The sequence below is a fragment of the Mastomys coucha genome, unplaced genomic scaffold (assembly GCF_008632895.1).
Source record: "Mastomys coucha isolate ucsf_1 unplaced genomic scaffold, UCSF_Mcou_1 pScaffold22, whole genome shotgun sequence".
NCBI lineage: Eukaryota > Metazoa > Chordata > Mammalia > Rodentia > Muridae > Mastomys > Mastomys coucha.
The window spans coordinates 57410349-57424562 of NW_022196905.1; the positions used below are offsets into that span (position 1 = coordinate 57410349).

The 14214-nt window shown below is 42.6% G+C and overlaps 1 protein-coding gene across 5 annotated transcripts in view; it reads left to right on the forward strand.

Annotated features, from left to right (window-relative positions):
• Tbc1d1 (TBC1 domain family member 1) overlaps positions 1–14214 on the forward strand; it is a 199481-nt gene that overhangs the window by 144107 nt on the left and 41160 nt on the right. For all 5 annotated transcript variants that reach the window (XM_031342384.1, XM_031342385.1, XM_031342386.1 and 2 more), the window contains one exon: positions 13615–13800. In XM_031342384.1, coding sequence (XP_031198244.1) covers positions 13615–13800 — 186 coding nt within the window. The remainder of the gene's footprint in view (positions 1–13614; positions 13801–14214) is intronic.

The following is a 14214-nucleotide window of genomic DNA, read 5'->3' on the forward strand; positions in this document are numbered from 1 at the left end:
CCTCTCTCCTCTATTCTCTGGTTATTTGATAGTGGTCAGTGAGGTGATTACCCCATTGTGACTCCTTTGTGACCTGTTTGGCTAAGGGTGATTTTGTGACATCCTTCTCCATAGTATATGTAGGTATAGCATAGAATAATGACAGCATCTACCTGATAGTAGAGATATGGACCAGTCAGTGGAAGCTGTAACCACATAGGATGAAGACAGCCTCATCTCTTAGGGGTTTTAGAAAAAACCCTAAAGTAGGCACCTCCCCCATAAATGTCAGCCACATTGTCCAGCTTTGTTTTCTGACATAAACTGTTGCAGTGTAGGCCAGGCCAACCATGAACTCTGAAGTCCTCCTGAGTGCTTGGATCATAGGCATTACTGACACACCTATGTTCAGCTCACTTTTAGCATCACAGAGACTGTCATTTTTGCAGAAGAGTGATACTGTCAAAGAAGTCTTCTGGCCCCTTAGACAATATGCTGGTCATTTGCACGGTCGCCTCAGTCTGCCAGCTGCCTCAACAGTTGTAGATACCCGAGGAGGATGCTGTCTCCTAGATTGATATATCCAGGATGTTCGCCCGGTCAGGAAAGCCTTCGTGCTGTGCTTTCCATGGAGAGAGGCCACAGTTTGACACTTAACAAGCTCAACATCATAGGAGTCAGGGAAGTGGGTCCACTCTTTTAAACTTCTTGTTTCATTGCATGGACTTCCCTGTCCCCTCACCCCAGCAAGCACAAAGTGCTTCCCAACTCTCAGGCTTCCTTTCATGGAGTCCAACCTTAGGTCACACTCAGATAAGCATTGTGTAGTAGGTGGGCGGGACTAGAATTTCATCGATGTAGATGTATGTCCGTTAGGTGGGCGGGCAGGAGAGGAGGGCAGCAGAGGTCCTGGCTACCATTGTGAGCCACTCAGGCGTGGAGTTCTGCTTCATGCCTGTGGTCCAGCAGCGACTTAGCTAAAGGTCCCGGTGGGACTCTGGTTGTTACCTAGCCATGGCTTTTCTGATTCTTCCCTTATTCACATATTTCCTCCCTGTACTCCTCATGGGACTCTGTCCCCGAGATTCTTATAAAGTCACCTTTCTTCCCTTCCCCAGCACTAAGAATGTCTGCCCAGCAGGGGCTACAAAGTGACCCTGCTCATTCTTTAATTGCTTCTTGGTATAAAGCTTCCAGAGCCCCAATCCAGCCCCATGAATCCCTCGTGGGCACCCAGGCTTGCCCTTTATGCTCCAGGGGTCATGATTCCCCTGTTTTAGAGTCTTGGCCCAGCATGCATATGCTCAGGAACTTCAGCCCCTGCACCCCATCATGGTACTTTAAAGACATAGTTATTGGCCAGAGAGAGCTACTCAGAGTGCAGTGCTAGCAAATGTTAACATGCAGCAGAAGTTCAGTGAAAGGCCAGGGAGAGTATAAGGAAGTGTTAGGAGTGCATATCCTTGGGAAGTACGACTATAGCAAATGTGCCCATTAAAAGTGTATATTGTCAAAAACAAAAATAAAAAAATAAAAAATAAAAAAGTGTATATTGTCATAAATAGGTAAATGTACATATAAGTATGTAGATAAATATTTTACAGTTTCTCTGGCCCAGAAAGGGAAATTTGGACTTTTTTGAGCTGTTATGTTACAGTTTGCTTGTCCTTCCCACCCGAGTTCAGACCATCCTTTATGCCTCTGAGCCCACAACACAACTCTTCTGTTTTGTTTAGAGAGGTGTGCATGTAGGGGTTGGGAGGAGGGAATCTTTATAAAAAATGCTTCATGAGTGTTAGTCAAGGGCTTCACTGTACAGATACACTCTAGCCCTTGGAATAGTATTTACCATGTCCTAATGAAAAATTTAATATGCGTCTAAAACGTGTAGGACATGGTCCTTTCCCTGGGATAATGCAGTGGGCATATCATGTTTGCAGGACTCCTGTCTGTCTGTGGAGGTAGAATGAAAGGCCAGTTGAGAATAGCCCTTGCCACTCCTATGGGTTGAATGTTCTCTCCCTCCCAGATGCCTGTGATGAACCTTCTACTGGGTAGGAGATTAGGTACAGCTGTAGAAGCCCAGCAGCCATGCTCCCAGCCACTCCCCTAGCTCCTCACTACTCCCCTGCTACTGGCATGGGCTTATTTGAAAGCATACTCACTCTCCCTCCTCTCCCCTGCTCCATAATTTAATCTCTTGACTCTTTCCAGGACTCCTCCTAGCCTCTGTAGCACCTGTGCCATGCCTACACCTGTGCCATGGCTGGGAGAAGCTTGGGGAACAAATAAAGAAGTGGGTATCTTTGGTTCTTTTCACCATGCCTCAGTAGAAACTGAGCAGCAGAGAGCCTCTGATCCCCTGCCCATACCTTTCCTGGCAGAGTGTGATGGCTAGCAGCATCCAGGTTTACAGAGGCCAGAGCTGGGAAGAGGTGCGTGCGTGTGTCCGTGCTTCTGTCTGAGTGCACATACTCTAAACAAGCTGCTTCTGCACTTGGCTAAATAACATGGGTTGGGCAATCGTGCCCTTAGCTTTCTGTACTATATTTTTCTGTTGTGTTGAGTGACTCATTGGTTTCTGTCCCTGACTATTTATGTTCAGATCTGGAGGGTTTTTTGGAAGGAAATTTATTATTGCTCGATTTGTGTGGGTGGTGGATTTGGATCAGTAGGGAGGGGGCCCCTTTCAGAGTGCATTTCTTAAGAAAATGGTATTAATTTAAGTTCAAACAATTGCTTTTGACTAAGATAATGTGATTTAGCCAGTGTTTGAAAAGACAGATGTATTTTTATACTTTATTTAATAGTCCCGGTGCACATGATGGGTGGAGTCATTGTTTAATCTGAAATTTATTTAAAGGTTCCCTGGGGCTAAGAGGTTAGCTCAGTGGTAGAATACTTTACAAAACCCTTATTAAGATCCCCAGCGCTGCAAAAATAAAATAAATCTAAGACATGCCTGTTGTCTCATGTTGCGGTGTCATACATGGCACTGCATACGTAAGGCAAACAAATGTATGAACATTTAGCTTGCAGTGAACATGCTCAATGCCCAGATCCAGGGCCTTCAAACATGTTTGTGAATTAGAATTCCCAGTTGTGTAAGCCTTGTTTACTGGGTCTACCCTAGAGTTTATGATTTATCAGGCCTTGGTGTTTGAGACCAAGACTGTATTATTCACAAACTCTCAGGGTTGCCTCTTACTACTGCTGTTAGGGCCGTACTCTGGGAAGCAGTCCCGGGGACTCAGCTCGTTGCCCACATGCTATTAGAGAGACGCAGAGGCAAGTCTCGTCTTGGCCCCTGGTAAACTCCAGGAAGAGGAGGCTTGAAGCAACTAGTCCTGGACATCGGCAGCGTAAGTGATGAATGCTGAGTGCTCTGACATCTTTTTAAGAATCTTTGTGACCGGGTGGTGGTGGTGGTGTACGCCTTTAATCCCAGCACTTGGGAGGCAGAGGCAGGAGGATTTCTGAGTTCGAGGCCAGTCTGGTTTATACAGAGTTAGTTCCAGGACAGCCAGGGCTACACAGAGAAACCCTGTCGGGGGTGGGGGGGAAGAAAAAAGAAAGTGGGGCCTAGGGTGGTACCCATGGTTCCTGCCTTCGGTCTCTGGCACAGAATTTGTGGATGTCTCCTTGTTACTTCTCACTGCACGTGTATCAGGGTGAAGGCCTTGCTTAACAGGTGGCCCTTTGTTGACCACCTTACCAACTTGGCCTTTTTTTTTTTTTTTTTTTTTTTTTTTTTTTGGTTTTTCGAGACAGGGTTTCTCTGTATAGCTCTGGCTGTTCTGGAACTCACTCTGTAGGCCAGGCTGGCCTCGAACTCAGAAATCCGCCTGCCTCTGCCTCCCGAGTGCTGGGATTAAAGGCGTGCGCCACCAACACCCGGCTGGCCTATTTCTTACAATATACCTGCGCCTCTTTCCTTTCCCTCGTCTTGGTGGCACTCTTTGTGGCCTCTGATTCTGTCTGCTGCTTTACCCATGCTGCACTTTGCAAGGGTAGCTTTCCTTGGGCTTGACAGCTGCCCTTCAGACTCAGCATGTGACTGCCCCAACCCCACAGAAGAGCTGTTAGGGTTGACTCATTCATCATCAATGGCCCTCTGAACTCCTGTCACCCTGTTGACCTGTCTTCAACCACTCCTGACACAGTCTGGAATGGGGCCCACTCAACTGTCTCCTTGGGAACAGAACTTGATTTTATCTCACCATTGTTTTGGGCTAAAGTGGATGGATGCTTGGTCACAAGAGGATTAACACTGAATCTACCATATGTGTCTTATAAAGTCATATGTGTATAAAGGTATGTATGTGTTAAATATTGACCTATCTGTAGATTTCAATGAGGAGAGGGGATGAATGGATGGATGGATGCATGGATGGATAGATAGACAGACAGACAGACCATGTAATGTAAGAATAAAATTGTTTTTAGAGAGCCGCAGCGCAGTCACTTGCTACCAACACAACATGCTGTGCAGGGCCTTGCCACATTCTGTCCCTCTGACTTCTTTCTCTTCTGCTCAGTCTTCTCAGTGTTCCAGGCTGCTCTGGTTCCCTTCTCTGGGGTCCTCTTGTATTGTTTGTGTTTGGGGTTCAGAGTAGTAGAGGCCTGCACCAGTGCTGTGGTAGCAGAGGAGAGGTGCCTGGGACCCCACAAGGCAGGGTCAGGAAGCAAGAGCAAGCATCCTGAGGTGGGGAGGAGGGGCATGACTGTAGAACTGAGCTTTGGTGGTGGGAGTAGGGAGTCAACCAGCCAGAGAGGCTAAAAGACCATCCCAGCCCTCACAGGAGAGATTGTCCATCCCTGACAGTGCTGTTAAGCAGCCGTGGGTCCTAGGCATGCCAAAGTGGGGAAAGAAGAGCCCCTATTGTTGGGGGAAGGCCCTTCAGCCATGCTGTTAGTTTCAACATGGAGCAAGCATTTCTCTTCCCCAGTGTTTTCAGTATGTGAATGTTCCTTTCAAAAAATCTGCAGTCCAGGTTGGAACAATGGCTTAGCATTAAGAACATAATATTGTTCTTACTGAGAACCTGACTGATTCCCAGCACCCACAACATGCAGCTCACAACTCCTTGACTCCAGCTCCCAGGAATCTGACATGTCTCTGAACCGGTTAGATACTCACACATGCACGACACACACACGCACACATGCGCATGCATGCACAAAGAAACACATACATATAAATAATGAAAAATTTCCAATCTATGGTGAAATCTAAGCTACACAAAGGTTTTGCCCACAAATTCTGGTTTTAGAACAACATAGTCACTAGTGTTAGTCAGAATCAACCACTGAGCCTTACCCAGTATAGTAGTAAGTGCTCTCAGAATTTTGCATATAATTCCCTATGTGCCCTGTAGGTGGCCAAGGTGCAGAAAGGCCTGGAGCCTGCTCATTTGGTGTGAATGACTTGGCAGCATCAGTATGATTCAGTCCATGCTGCTTCTCTCTGTTTCCTCTTTGCCTGTATTCCCATAACTGAATGAGGCAGGGGGATGAGTTAGTCTGGGCTACAAGTTCTACTCCTGGCTTCAGTAACTGATTTACCCTATGTTCTGAGTGTTTCCATTGAGCCCTAAAAATGTTCCTGGGTTATCTGGTGATATGGAGGTGAAATTGGTGTAGGTAATTATAAAAGCATGCCACCTAGCACCTAGGAATTATTCAGACACATGACCTTGAGCCTCAGTTTCCACACTGGGTTGTGAAGAGTGTTCTGTAAAGTCTAAAGATTCTAGAATAGAATCTCTTTGCATTCCAAATGCTGACCATTCTGAATAGTATTTGCATTCATCACCAGTTCTTCCATCAAACAATAGACAGACACTATTGAATTGAATAAATTAAATTTCATTTATTTGGGAATTAATGTATAACTATTTCCTTTAAACTTATTTTCTTTTATTGGCCATGGATTTTTTTTCTCTCGTAATACATTCTGATTACAGTTTCTCCTTTCTCTCCTCCTCCCAGTTCCTCCCCAGCCCCTTCCCGTCCAAATCCACCCCCTTTCTGTCTCATCAGAAAACACAGGTCTCTAGGTATAACAATAGAAGATATGGTAAAACAAAACTAACACATCATAATAATACAAATTAGCAGAAGGAGAAGAACCTCACAAAAGGTACAAGAAACATAGAGACACAGATACTCGCACACTCAGGAACCATGTACAGCACTAACCTGGAAGCCATGATATACACAAAGGACCTATAGGGTGAAAAGAAGAAAAAAAGGTGTGTGTGTGTGTGTAAAATATTTTTTTTAAAAAGGAGAAGCTTGACAGGACCTGAGACAAGGAGCCTCCAGAGATGCCTTTAAGTTCATTTTCTGTTGGCCATCTACTGCTGGGCATGCAACCTGCCCTTTAGAGCAGTTTGTTTCCCCAGTAAGAGAAGAGAAAAATAAAGTTTCATTTGCAAGGGGATATCAGTTGGAGCTAGCTTCTGGGCTAGGATTGGGGCACGTGTCCACTTCTCTCAGCTCTAAGACTCCGTCTGATACAGACCCATGCAGACACTGCATGCCGCCTCAGTCTCTGGATGTGCATGTGCATCAGTCCCATTGATAGGACCGTGTTTCCTTGGTGTCCTCCATCCCCTCTGGCTCTTACACTCCTTCTGTCTCCTCTACTGCAGATTACCTGACCTCTGAGGGGAGGGATCTGATGGAGACATTGCCTTTTAGGGATAGGTGTTCCAAAGTGTCACTTTTGCATACCGCCTGACTCTGGTCTCTCATTTGTTGCCATCTGCTGCAGGAGGAAGCTTCTCTGATGATGGCTGAGTCAGGCACTGATCTATGAATATAGCAGAATGTCATTAGGAATCATTTTATTGATACTTTTTCTTGTTAAGAACAAGTAGTGTTTGCTTTTACCCTCGGTCCCTGGGATCTCTTTTGGTGGCATCCAGAGCCACTTCCTGTACCAAAGATGCTAGCATATAGGGGTGAAGGCTTTATGTAGGCACCTGCTTGATTTCTCTTTGCTAAAAGAGTTGTATAAATATTGTGAGCCTTGCCATAAATTTGTGAAGAGTAGCCTATAGTCTTGACAATACCTGAATTGTTTGGGAGTTTCCATGGGGCCATTTTGACCAACAACTCAAAAAGATATAACCCAATTCCAGTACTGGAAACTTGATTTGATGGTAAGAGATGGCCAGTTGGACTCTATCTCCCCCATTATTTGATGATTTCATTTAGATCCCCTTCATACATGTATATACTTTATGAATTTTCTACTATTTCTTATTAGGCTTCCCTAAGACAGCCTTTAATTTTAGCTGTCAATCCCCATATTTGTAGAAATATCTTTTAGCCTCCTAGTAATAATTGTCATCTTCAAGGCTTACTGCCTCTGTCTACTAACTAGGCCTAGCCCTGGAAGCTTCTAGCCTCCTTACAACCTAATCTAGGCCTAAAATGTTTTCAGCCTCTGAGACCTACTGCTAAATAAGCTCACCCCTTCCTAGTTGTTTCTGAATTCTAGTTGGCTGTTCAACTCAGCTGTTTGGTCTCAAACTCTTCTCCAAGCTGACTGATTCCATCTGGCTTCTCTCTCAGCCTCTCTGTCTAAATTACTCTGCTTAGCCTTAAACTAACTCTAGCAATCTGTTCTAAACTTCTTTCTCCATATCATTCTCTGGCTTGTTCAGTCTTTACCTATATCTACCTTACTCTTTGTGACTGCCCCATAAAACTGCCTCTCCTTCCTCCTGCCTCTCCGTGTCCCCCCTCCCTCTGTCTCTCTCTGTCTCTGTCTCTCCCTCTCTCTCTGCACTGCTTCCTCTTATTGTTACCTCTCGTTTCTCTTCCCTTGAGAGTTGGGCATATCCTGTTCTGTCAAAGCTTTCTCTGATTTTGCCTCATTGTCTGCTGCTCAATAAGACATCACTTTCAAACATGGGTGCTTCTGTCTACAAACTAAACAAACTAGCTTTACCTTCATTGTTTGGGATTAAAGGTGTGTACTAAAGGTGTGCCTGTATTCCACCCAGGGAGATTAAAGGTGTGTGCTAAGGCTAAGCCACACCACAACTATATATATATATTTTAAGTGAATCTCAGGTATACACTGTGATCAAATATCCTGCATCACATATTCCCTCCCTTGTCCCCCTCTTCCCTTCTTTGTCCCCATCTTCCCTCCCTCCTTCTGTTCAATCCCCCATCCATCCATACTATTTATTTTGTTTCCCTTTCCTAGAAAGATCTGTCTGTCTCTTCCTAGTCCTTTATTCTATAAATCTCTGGTATTTAACAGCTAATATCCACGTATAAGCAAGTACATATAATATTTGTCTTTCTGGGTCTGAGTTACCTTACTCAGGATGATTTGAGTTTTTCAAGACAGGGTTTTTCTATGTGGCCCTGACTGCCCTGGAACTTGCTCTATAGGCCAGGCTTGCCTTGAACTCAGAGATCTGCCTGCCTCTGGCTCCCAAATGCTGGGATTAAAGGTGTGAACCACTAAACTTGGATAGGATGATTTTTTTCTAATTCCATTTACCTGAAAATTTCATGATTCCATTTTCTTAATGGCTAAGTAGTATTCTGTTGCATAAATGTGCCACTTTTAAAAAATCCATTTATCTGTTAAGGGACATCTTCATTTCCAGTTTCTAACTATTATGAATGGGGCAGCAGTGAACATGGGTCAGCAAGTGACTCTGGTAGGATGAAGCATCATTTGAGTGTATACCTAAGAGTGGTATACCTGGATCTTGAGGTAGATGGATTCATATCTTCCTGAGGAACTGCCACATTGATTTCCTTGATGGCTGTACAAGTTTGCCCTTCCACCAACAATGGGTCAGTCTTCCTCTTACTCCACATCTTCACCAGCATGAACTGTCATTTGTTATATTAATCTTGGTCATTCTGATGGGTGTAAGATGAAATTGCAAGGTAGTTTTGATTTGAGTTTCCCTAATAATTAAGGATATTGAACATTTCTTTAAATATTTCTTAGCCATTTGAGTTTCCTCTTTTGAGAATTCTGTTTTTATATCTGTATGCTGTGTTTTAATTGGGTTATTTATTTTCTTGGTATCTAGTTTCTTGGATTCTTTATATATTTTGGATATTAGCCCTCTACTAAACATGGAGTTGGTAAATCTTTTCCCATTCTGTAGACTTTGTTCAAATGATGGTTCCCTTTGCCATACTGAAGCTTTTCAGTTTCCTGAGGTCCCATTGATTAATTGTTGATTTTAGTGCCTGTGCTAACAGTGTTCTGCTCAGAAAGTCTTTTCCTGTGCTGATGAGTCCAACGCTGGTCCCCACTTTCTCTTCGATTGTGTTAAGTGTTTTATGTTTTATGTGATTTTATGTTGAAATCTTTGATCCATTTGGAGTTGAATTTTTTACAGGGTAATAAGTATGGATCTATTTACAGTCTTCTACATAAAGTCATCCAGTTTGACCAGTGTGTATTTCTGGCTGCTTTTTCACATATCGGGTGCTGATAGGTATAATGGATTTTGGTCTGGGTCTTCCTTTCTATTCCACCAATGAGCATGTCTGTTTCTGTGCCAATCCCATGCTGTTTTATTACTATAGCTCTGTAGTACAATTTGAGGTCAAGGATGCTGATATTTCCCACACTTACTTATTTTTTTAATTCATGTATGAGTGCTCTGCTGCATATATATTCACAGACCAGAGGAGGACATCAGTTCCCCTTATAAGGTGGTTGTGAGCCACCATGTGGTTGCTGGGAATTGAACTCAGGACCTCTAGAAGAGCAGTGCTCTTAACCGCTGAGCCAACTCACCAGCCCCCCCACAGCTATTTTATCATTCAGGATATTGTAGCTCATTCTGGGGTTTGAGGTTTAGGGGTGTGTGTGTGTGTATGTGTTTTCATGTGAAACTGTAAATTGTCCTTTCAAAATATGTGAAGAGTTGTGTTGGGATTTTGATAGTATTTGGTAGGATCCCCATTTTTACTGTACTAATTAATCCTACTAAACCATGAACATGGGGAATCTTTCCATCTTCTGATATCTTCTTCAATGTCTTAAAGGTTTTTTGTTTTTTGTTTTTTTTTTTTTTTTGGTATTTTGAGACAGGGTTTCTCTGTATAGCCCTGGCTGTCCTGGAACTCATTCTGTAGACCAGGCTGGTCTCGAACTCAGAAATCCGCCTGCCTCTGCCTCCCGAGTGCTGGGATTAAAGGCATGTGCCACCACCGCCCGGCTTAAAGTTTTTATTATACAAGTCTTTCACTCGATTGCTTAGTTATCCATGATATATTATTTGAGGCTAGTATGAAAAGTGTTGTTTCCTTGATTTCTTCCTCAGTTTGTTTGTTAATTGTGTGTAGGGGAGCTACTGAGTTTAGTGAGCTGATTTTGTATCCAGCTACTGTGTTGAGAGTGTTTATCAGCTGAAGGAGTCTCCTGGTGGGATTTTGAAAGTCACATGTATACTCTCATCATCTGCAAGTAAAGATACTTTGACTTCTTCCTTTCTAGCTTCTATCCCCATGATCTCCTTCAGTTACTTTATTGGCCAGGCGGTGGTTGCGCACGCCTTTAGTCCCAGCACTTGGGAGACAGAGGCAGGTGGATTTCTGAGTTCAAGGCCAGCCTGGCCTACAGAGTGAGTTCCAGGACAGCCAGGGCTACACAGAGAAACCCTGTCTCAAAAAACCAAAAAAAAAAAAAAAAAAAAAAACCAAAAAAAAAAAAAAAAAAAAAAAAAAAAAAAAAAAAAAAACCACAAAAAAAAAAAAAAGCATTTACTTTATTGCTGTAGGAAAGACTCCAAGTATGATATTGACTAGATTTGGAGAGGCTAGACAACCTTATCTCCTTCCTGATCTTAGTGGAACTGCTTGTGAGTCTCTCTCCATGGAAACTGATGTTGGCTATGAGCTTGCTGTGTATTGCCTTTAGTAAGGTATGTCCCTTGTATTCCTCATCTCTTCAGGATTCTTACCATGAAGGGATGTTGGATTTTGTCAAAGGCCTTGTCTGCATCTAATGAGATGATCATGTGATTTTGCCTTTCAGTTTGTTTCTGTGGAGGATTACCTTTATCAATTTACATAGGGTGAACTATCCCAGCCTCTTTGGGATGAAGCCTGCTTGATCATGGTTGATGATCTTTTTGATGTATTATTGGGTTCATTTTACAAGTATTTTTATTGAGAATATTTGCATCTATGTTCTTAAGAGAAATTAGTCTGTAAGTCTCTTTCTTTGTTGGGTCTTTATGTAGTTTGAATATCAGGATACCCGTGGCCTCATAAAGTAAATTGGGCAGTGTTCCTTCAATTTTTATTTGTGGAGTAATTTGAAGAGTATTCACATTAACTCTTTGAAAATCTGCTAGAATAATGAATTCAAACCACCTGGCTTCTTGTTGTTGTTGTTGGAAGACTTTTAATTGCTGCTTCTATTTCATTAGGGGTTATAGGTCTGTTTAAATTGATTATCTGATCTTAATCTAACGTTAGTAAGTGGTACTTATCAAGAAATGTAACCATTTCTTTCTAATTTTTGAATTTGGTGGAATACAGGTTATAAAGTATGTCTTTATGATTCACTGGGTTTCCTCATGTCTTGCTATGTCTCCCTTCTCATCTCTACTTTATTCGTTTGGATCTTCTCTTCCTGCCATTAGTTAATTTGGCTAAGAGTTTGTCAATTACTGATTTTCTCAAGGAACCAACTCTTTGTTTCGTTCATGGTGTTCTTATTTTATTGATTTCAGTCCTGAGTTTGATTATTTCTTACCATTCACTCCTTTAGGGTTTGATTTCTTCTTATTCTAGAGCTTACAGCTATGCTGTTAAGTTAGTAGTAAGAGATCTGTCCAATTTTTTTATGTAGGCATTTGGTGCAATGTAAGAACAGCCTTTATTGTGTCTCAGCCTTTAATCCCAGCACTTGGGAGGCAGAGGCAGACAGATTTCTGAGTTTGAGGCCAGCCTGGTCTACAGAGTGAGTTCCAGGACAGCCAGGGCTACATAGAGAAATCCTGTCTCGAAAAACCAAATAAATAAAAAACCAATTTGCACTTCAGTGTGAGCTCAAGGATCTTATACCAGGATCCCTATTCAACTTCAGGAAAGACAGTGCCAGTGACTGCTAGGGAAATGAGAACTCAGGATTGTACTGGAGCTGGCAGCCAAGACTATTTGGGTAATTTTGAGGCTCAAGCTGCCTGTGAATGTTTCATTTGCAGATGTTAAGATGTTCCTTAAGTTCAGTGTGCACAGTAGCTCCTGTGACTGCTTCTCATCATATGAGGCCTAGTTGTATGACGACCTCTGCTGCCTTTTAGTGCGAGGGTCACTGTGAATAGGTGTGACATTATATACGTCTGTAAGATATTTGAGAGTTAGGCTATTGTGTGTACCAGGAACGTGGTTTCTATAAAGAAAAGGCTATAGATTCGTGAAATGTGAAGAGTTAAAACACAGACATTTAGAACTGATGTGGGAACACTCGAATTGAAGTTGCATCTAGTGGTAGGCAGGTGCTTCTGAGACTGGCAGACAGTGGAATCTCTGTGTACCTGCTTGCTTATTTCTGGGTATTAGTTTCCTTTCCAGGCAATTGTTGTCAGGGTAAGTGACTACCTGTATAAATGCCCGGTACCACTAGTACCCTGCACTTGAATAGGGGATCTGATAATAGAGCCAGTTCATCCTGTCTTTTAAATGCACTTAACTTGCTCAGAGTGTCTAATGGGACAGTGAGGGTGCTGTGTCCCCATGCTAGTCCCTGCTGCCTAGCTGTGTGCCACTGGAAAGTGTCTCAAACACCACCTATACCTGTTTGTGTGTTGTTGTATCAGGTTTTTTAAAATATAAAACTAGATTTATGAAACTAAATACCTGAGTCTTAGGGTGGTTGTATTACATAAGTGATTATAGAAACATAGTAGCAACTATATAATCAGTTGTTATTAAGTAACCCCCAAAGGTCATGTGAGGCCTAGTTATCTTAAGGTCATCGTAAACTCTAAAAGTGTCTTCCAACATTTCCCCAACTACTGAAGTTTTTTGCTTCCTAGTTAATGTGTCATTTATTTCATGTTTGTGACTCATACATAATTTATTGTGGTGAATATTAAAACATAATTTTAAATCACATTTATTTATTTATTTATTTATTTATTTATTTATTTATTTATGTGGGGGTCAGGGCAAGCATACATATACCACACAGTACTCACGTGAAGACCAGAGAATAACTTTTGGGAGTCAGTTCTTTTCTTCCTTCATGTGGGTCCCAGAGATTAAACTCAGGTTTCCAGCCTGATGACAAGCCCCTTTACCAGTTGAGCTGTCTTGCTGGCCCCAAAGCATACATTTTACATTCAGTGATGTCATGTCTTAGCTAATTGAGCAAAAATTTCTGAGTTGGTAAATCATTTGAATACATACTGTTTGTTGCTGAAAAAAGGTGCAGACCATTCTGAGGCTGGTGAGTAAAGGTGTTTACTAAGCCCTGTGCCCTGAGCTCAGTCGCAAGGATCCACATAGAGGTAGAAGAAAGAACTAACCCCACAAAGTTGTCACACATATACACACACAAACGCAGAAGATCTTAAAAGTAAAGGAATAACATTCCAGAATGTCCTTTTTGTTTGTTTCCAGATTATTCGGAGCTGGGAGAGCTCCCTCCGCGCTCCCCTTTAGAACCAGTGTGCGAGGACGGACCATTTGGCCCAGTACAGGAAGAAAAGAGGAGGACATCGCGCGAGCTTCGAGAGCTGTGGAAAAAGGCCATCTTGCAGCAGATCCTGCTGCTCAGGATGGAGAAGGAGAATCAGAAACTACAAGGTTGGTTTGGAGAGTGAAGCTGAACAAAACTGATGTTCTTACTTAATCCCTGCACACAGGATACAGTCTTAAATACAACAGGCGAGGTGGCCTCCATATGTGGGTACCTGTCATGTCTGTTTACTTTTTCAAAGTAATAGTAATAGTGACACCGTTTACTTTCCACATTTAAAGTGAGTCTTACCAACTGTCACATATTCCTGTGTAGTATGAGAAGCATCATATCTGGAACTTCTGGAATATAAGCTGCCATGTAAGTTCTAACTCTCAGAAGTAGTTTTTATCGGCTGGCTGGCTGGCTGGCAGGCCGGCTGACTGGCTAGCTGGTTGGTTGGCTGGTTTTGTTGTGGTGGTAGGTTTATGGAATTTTTTTTCTTCTTTTTATCCCCAGCCATAATTTCTGCCTGAGTAATG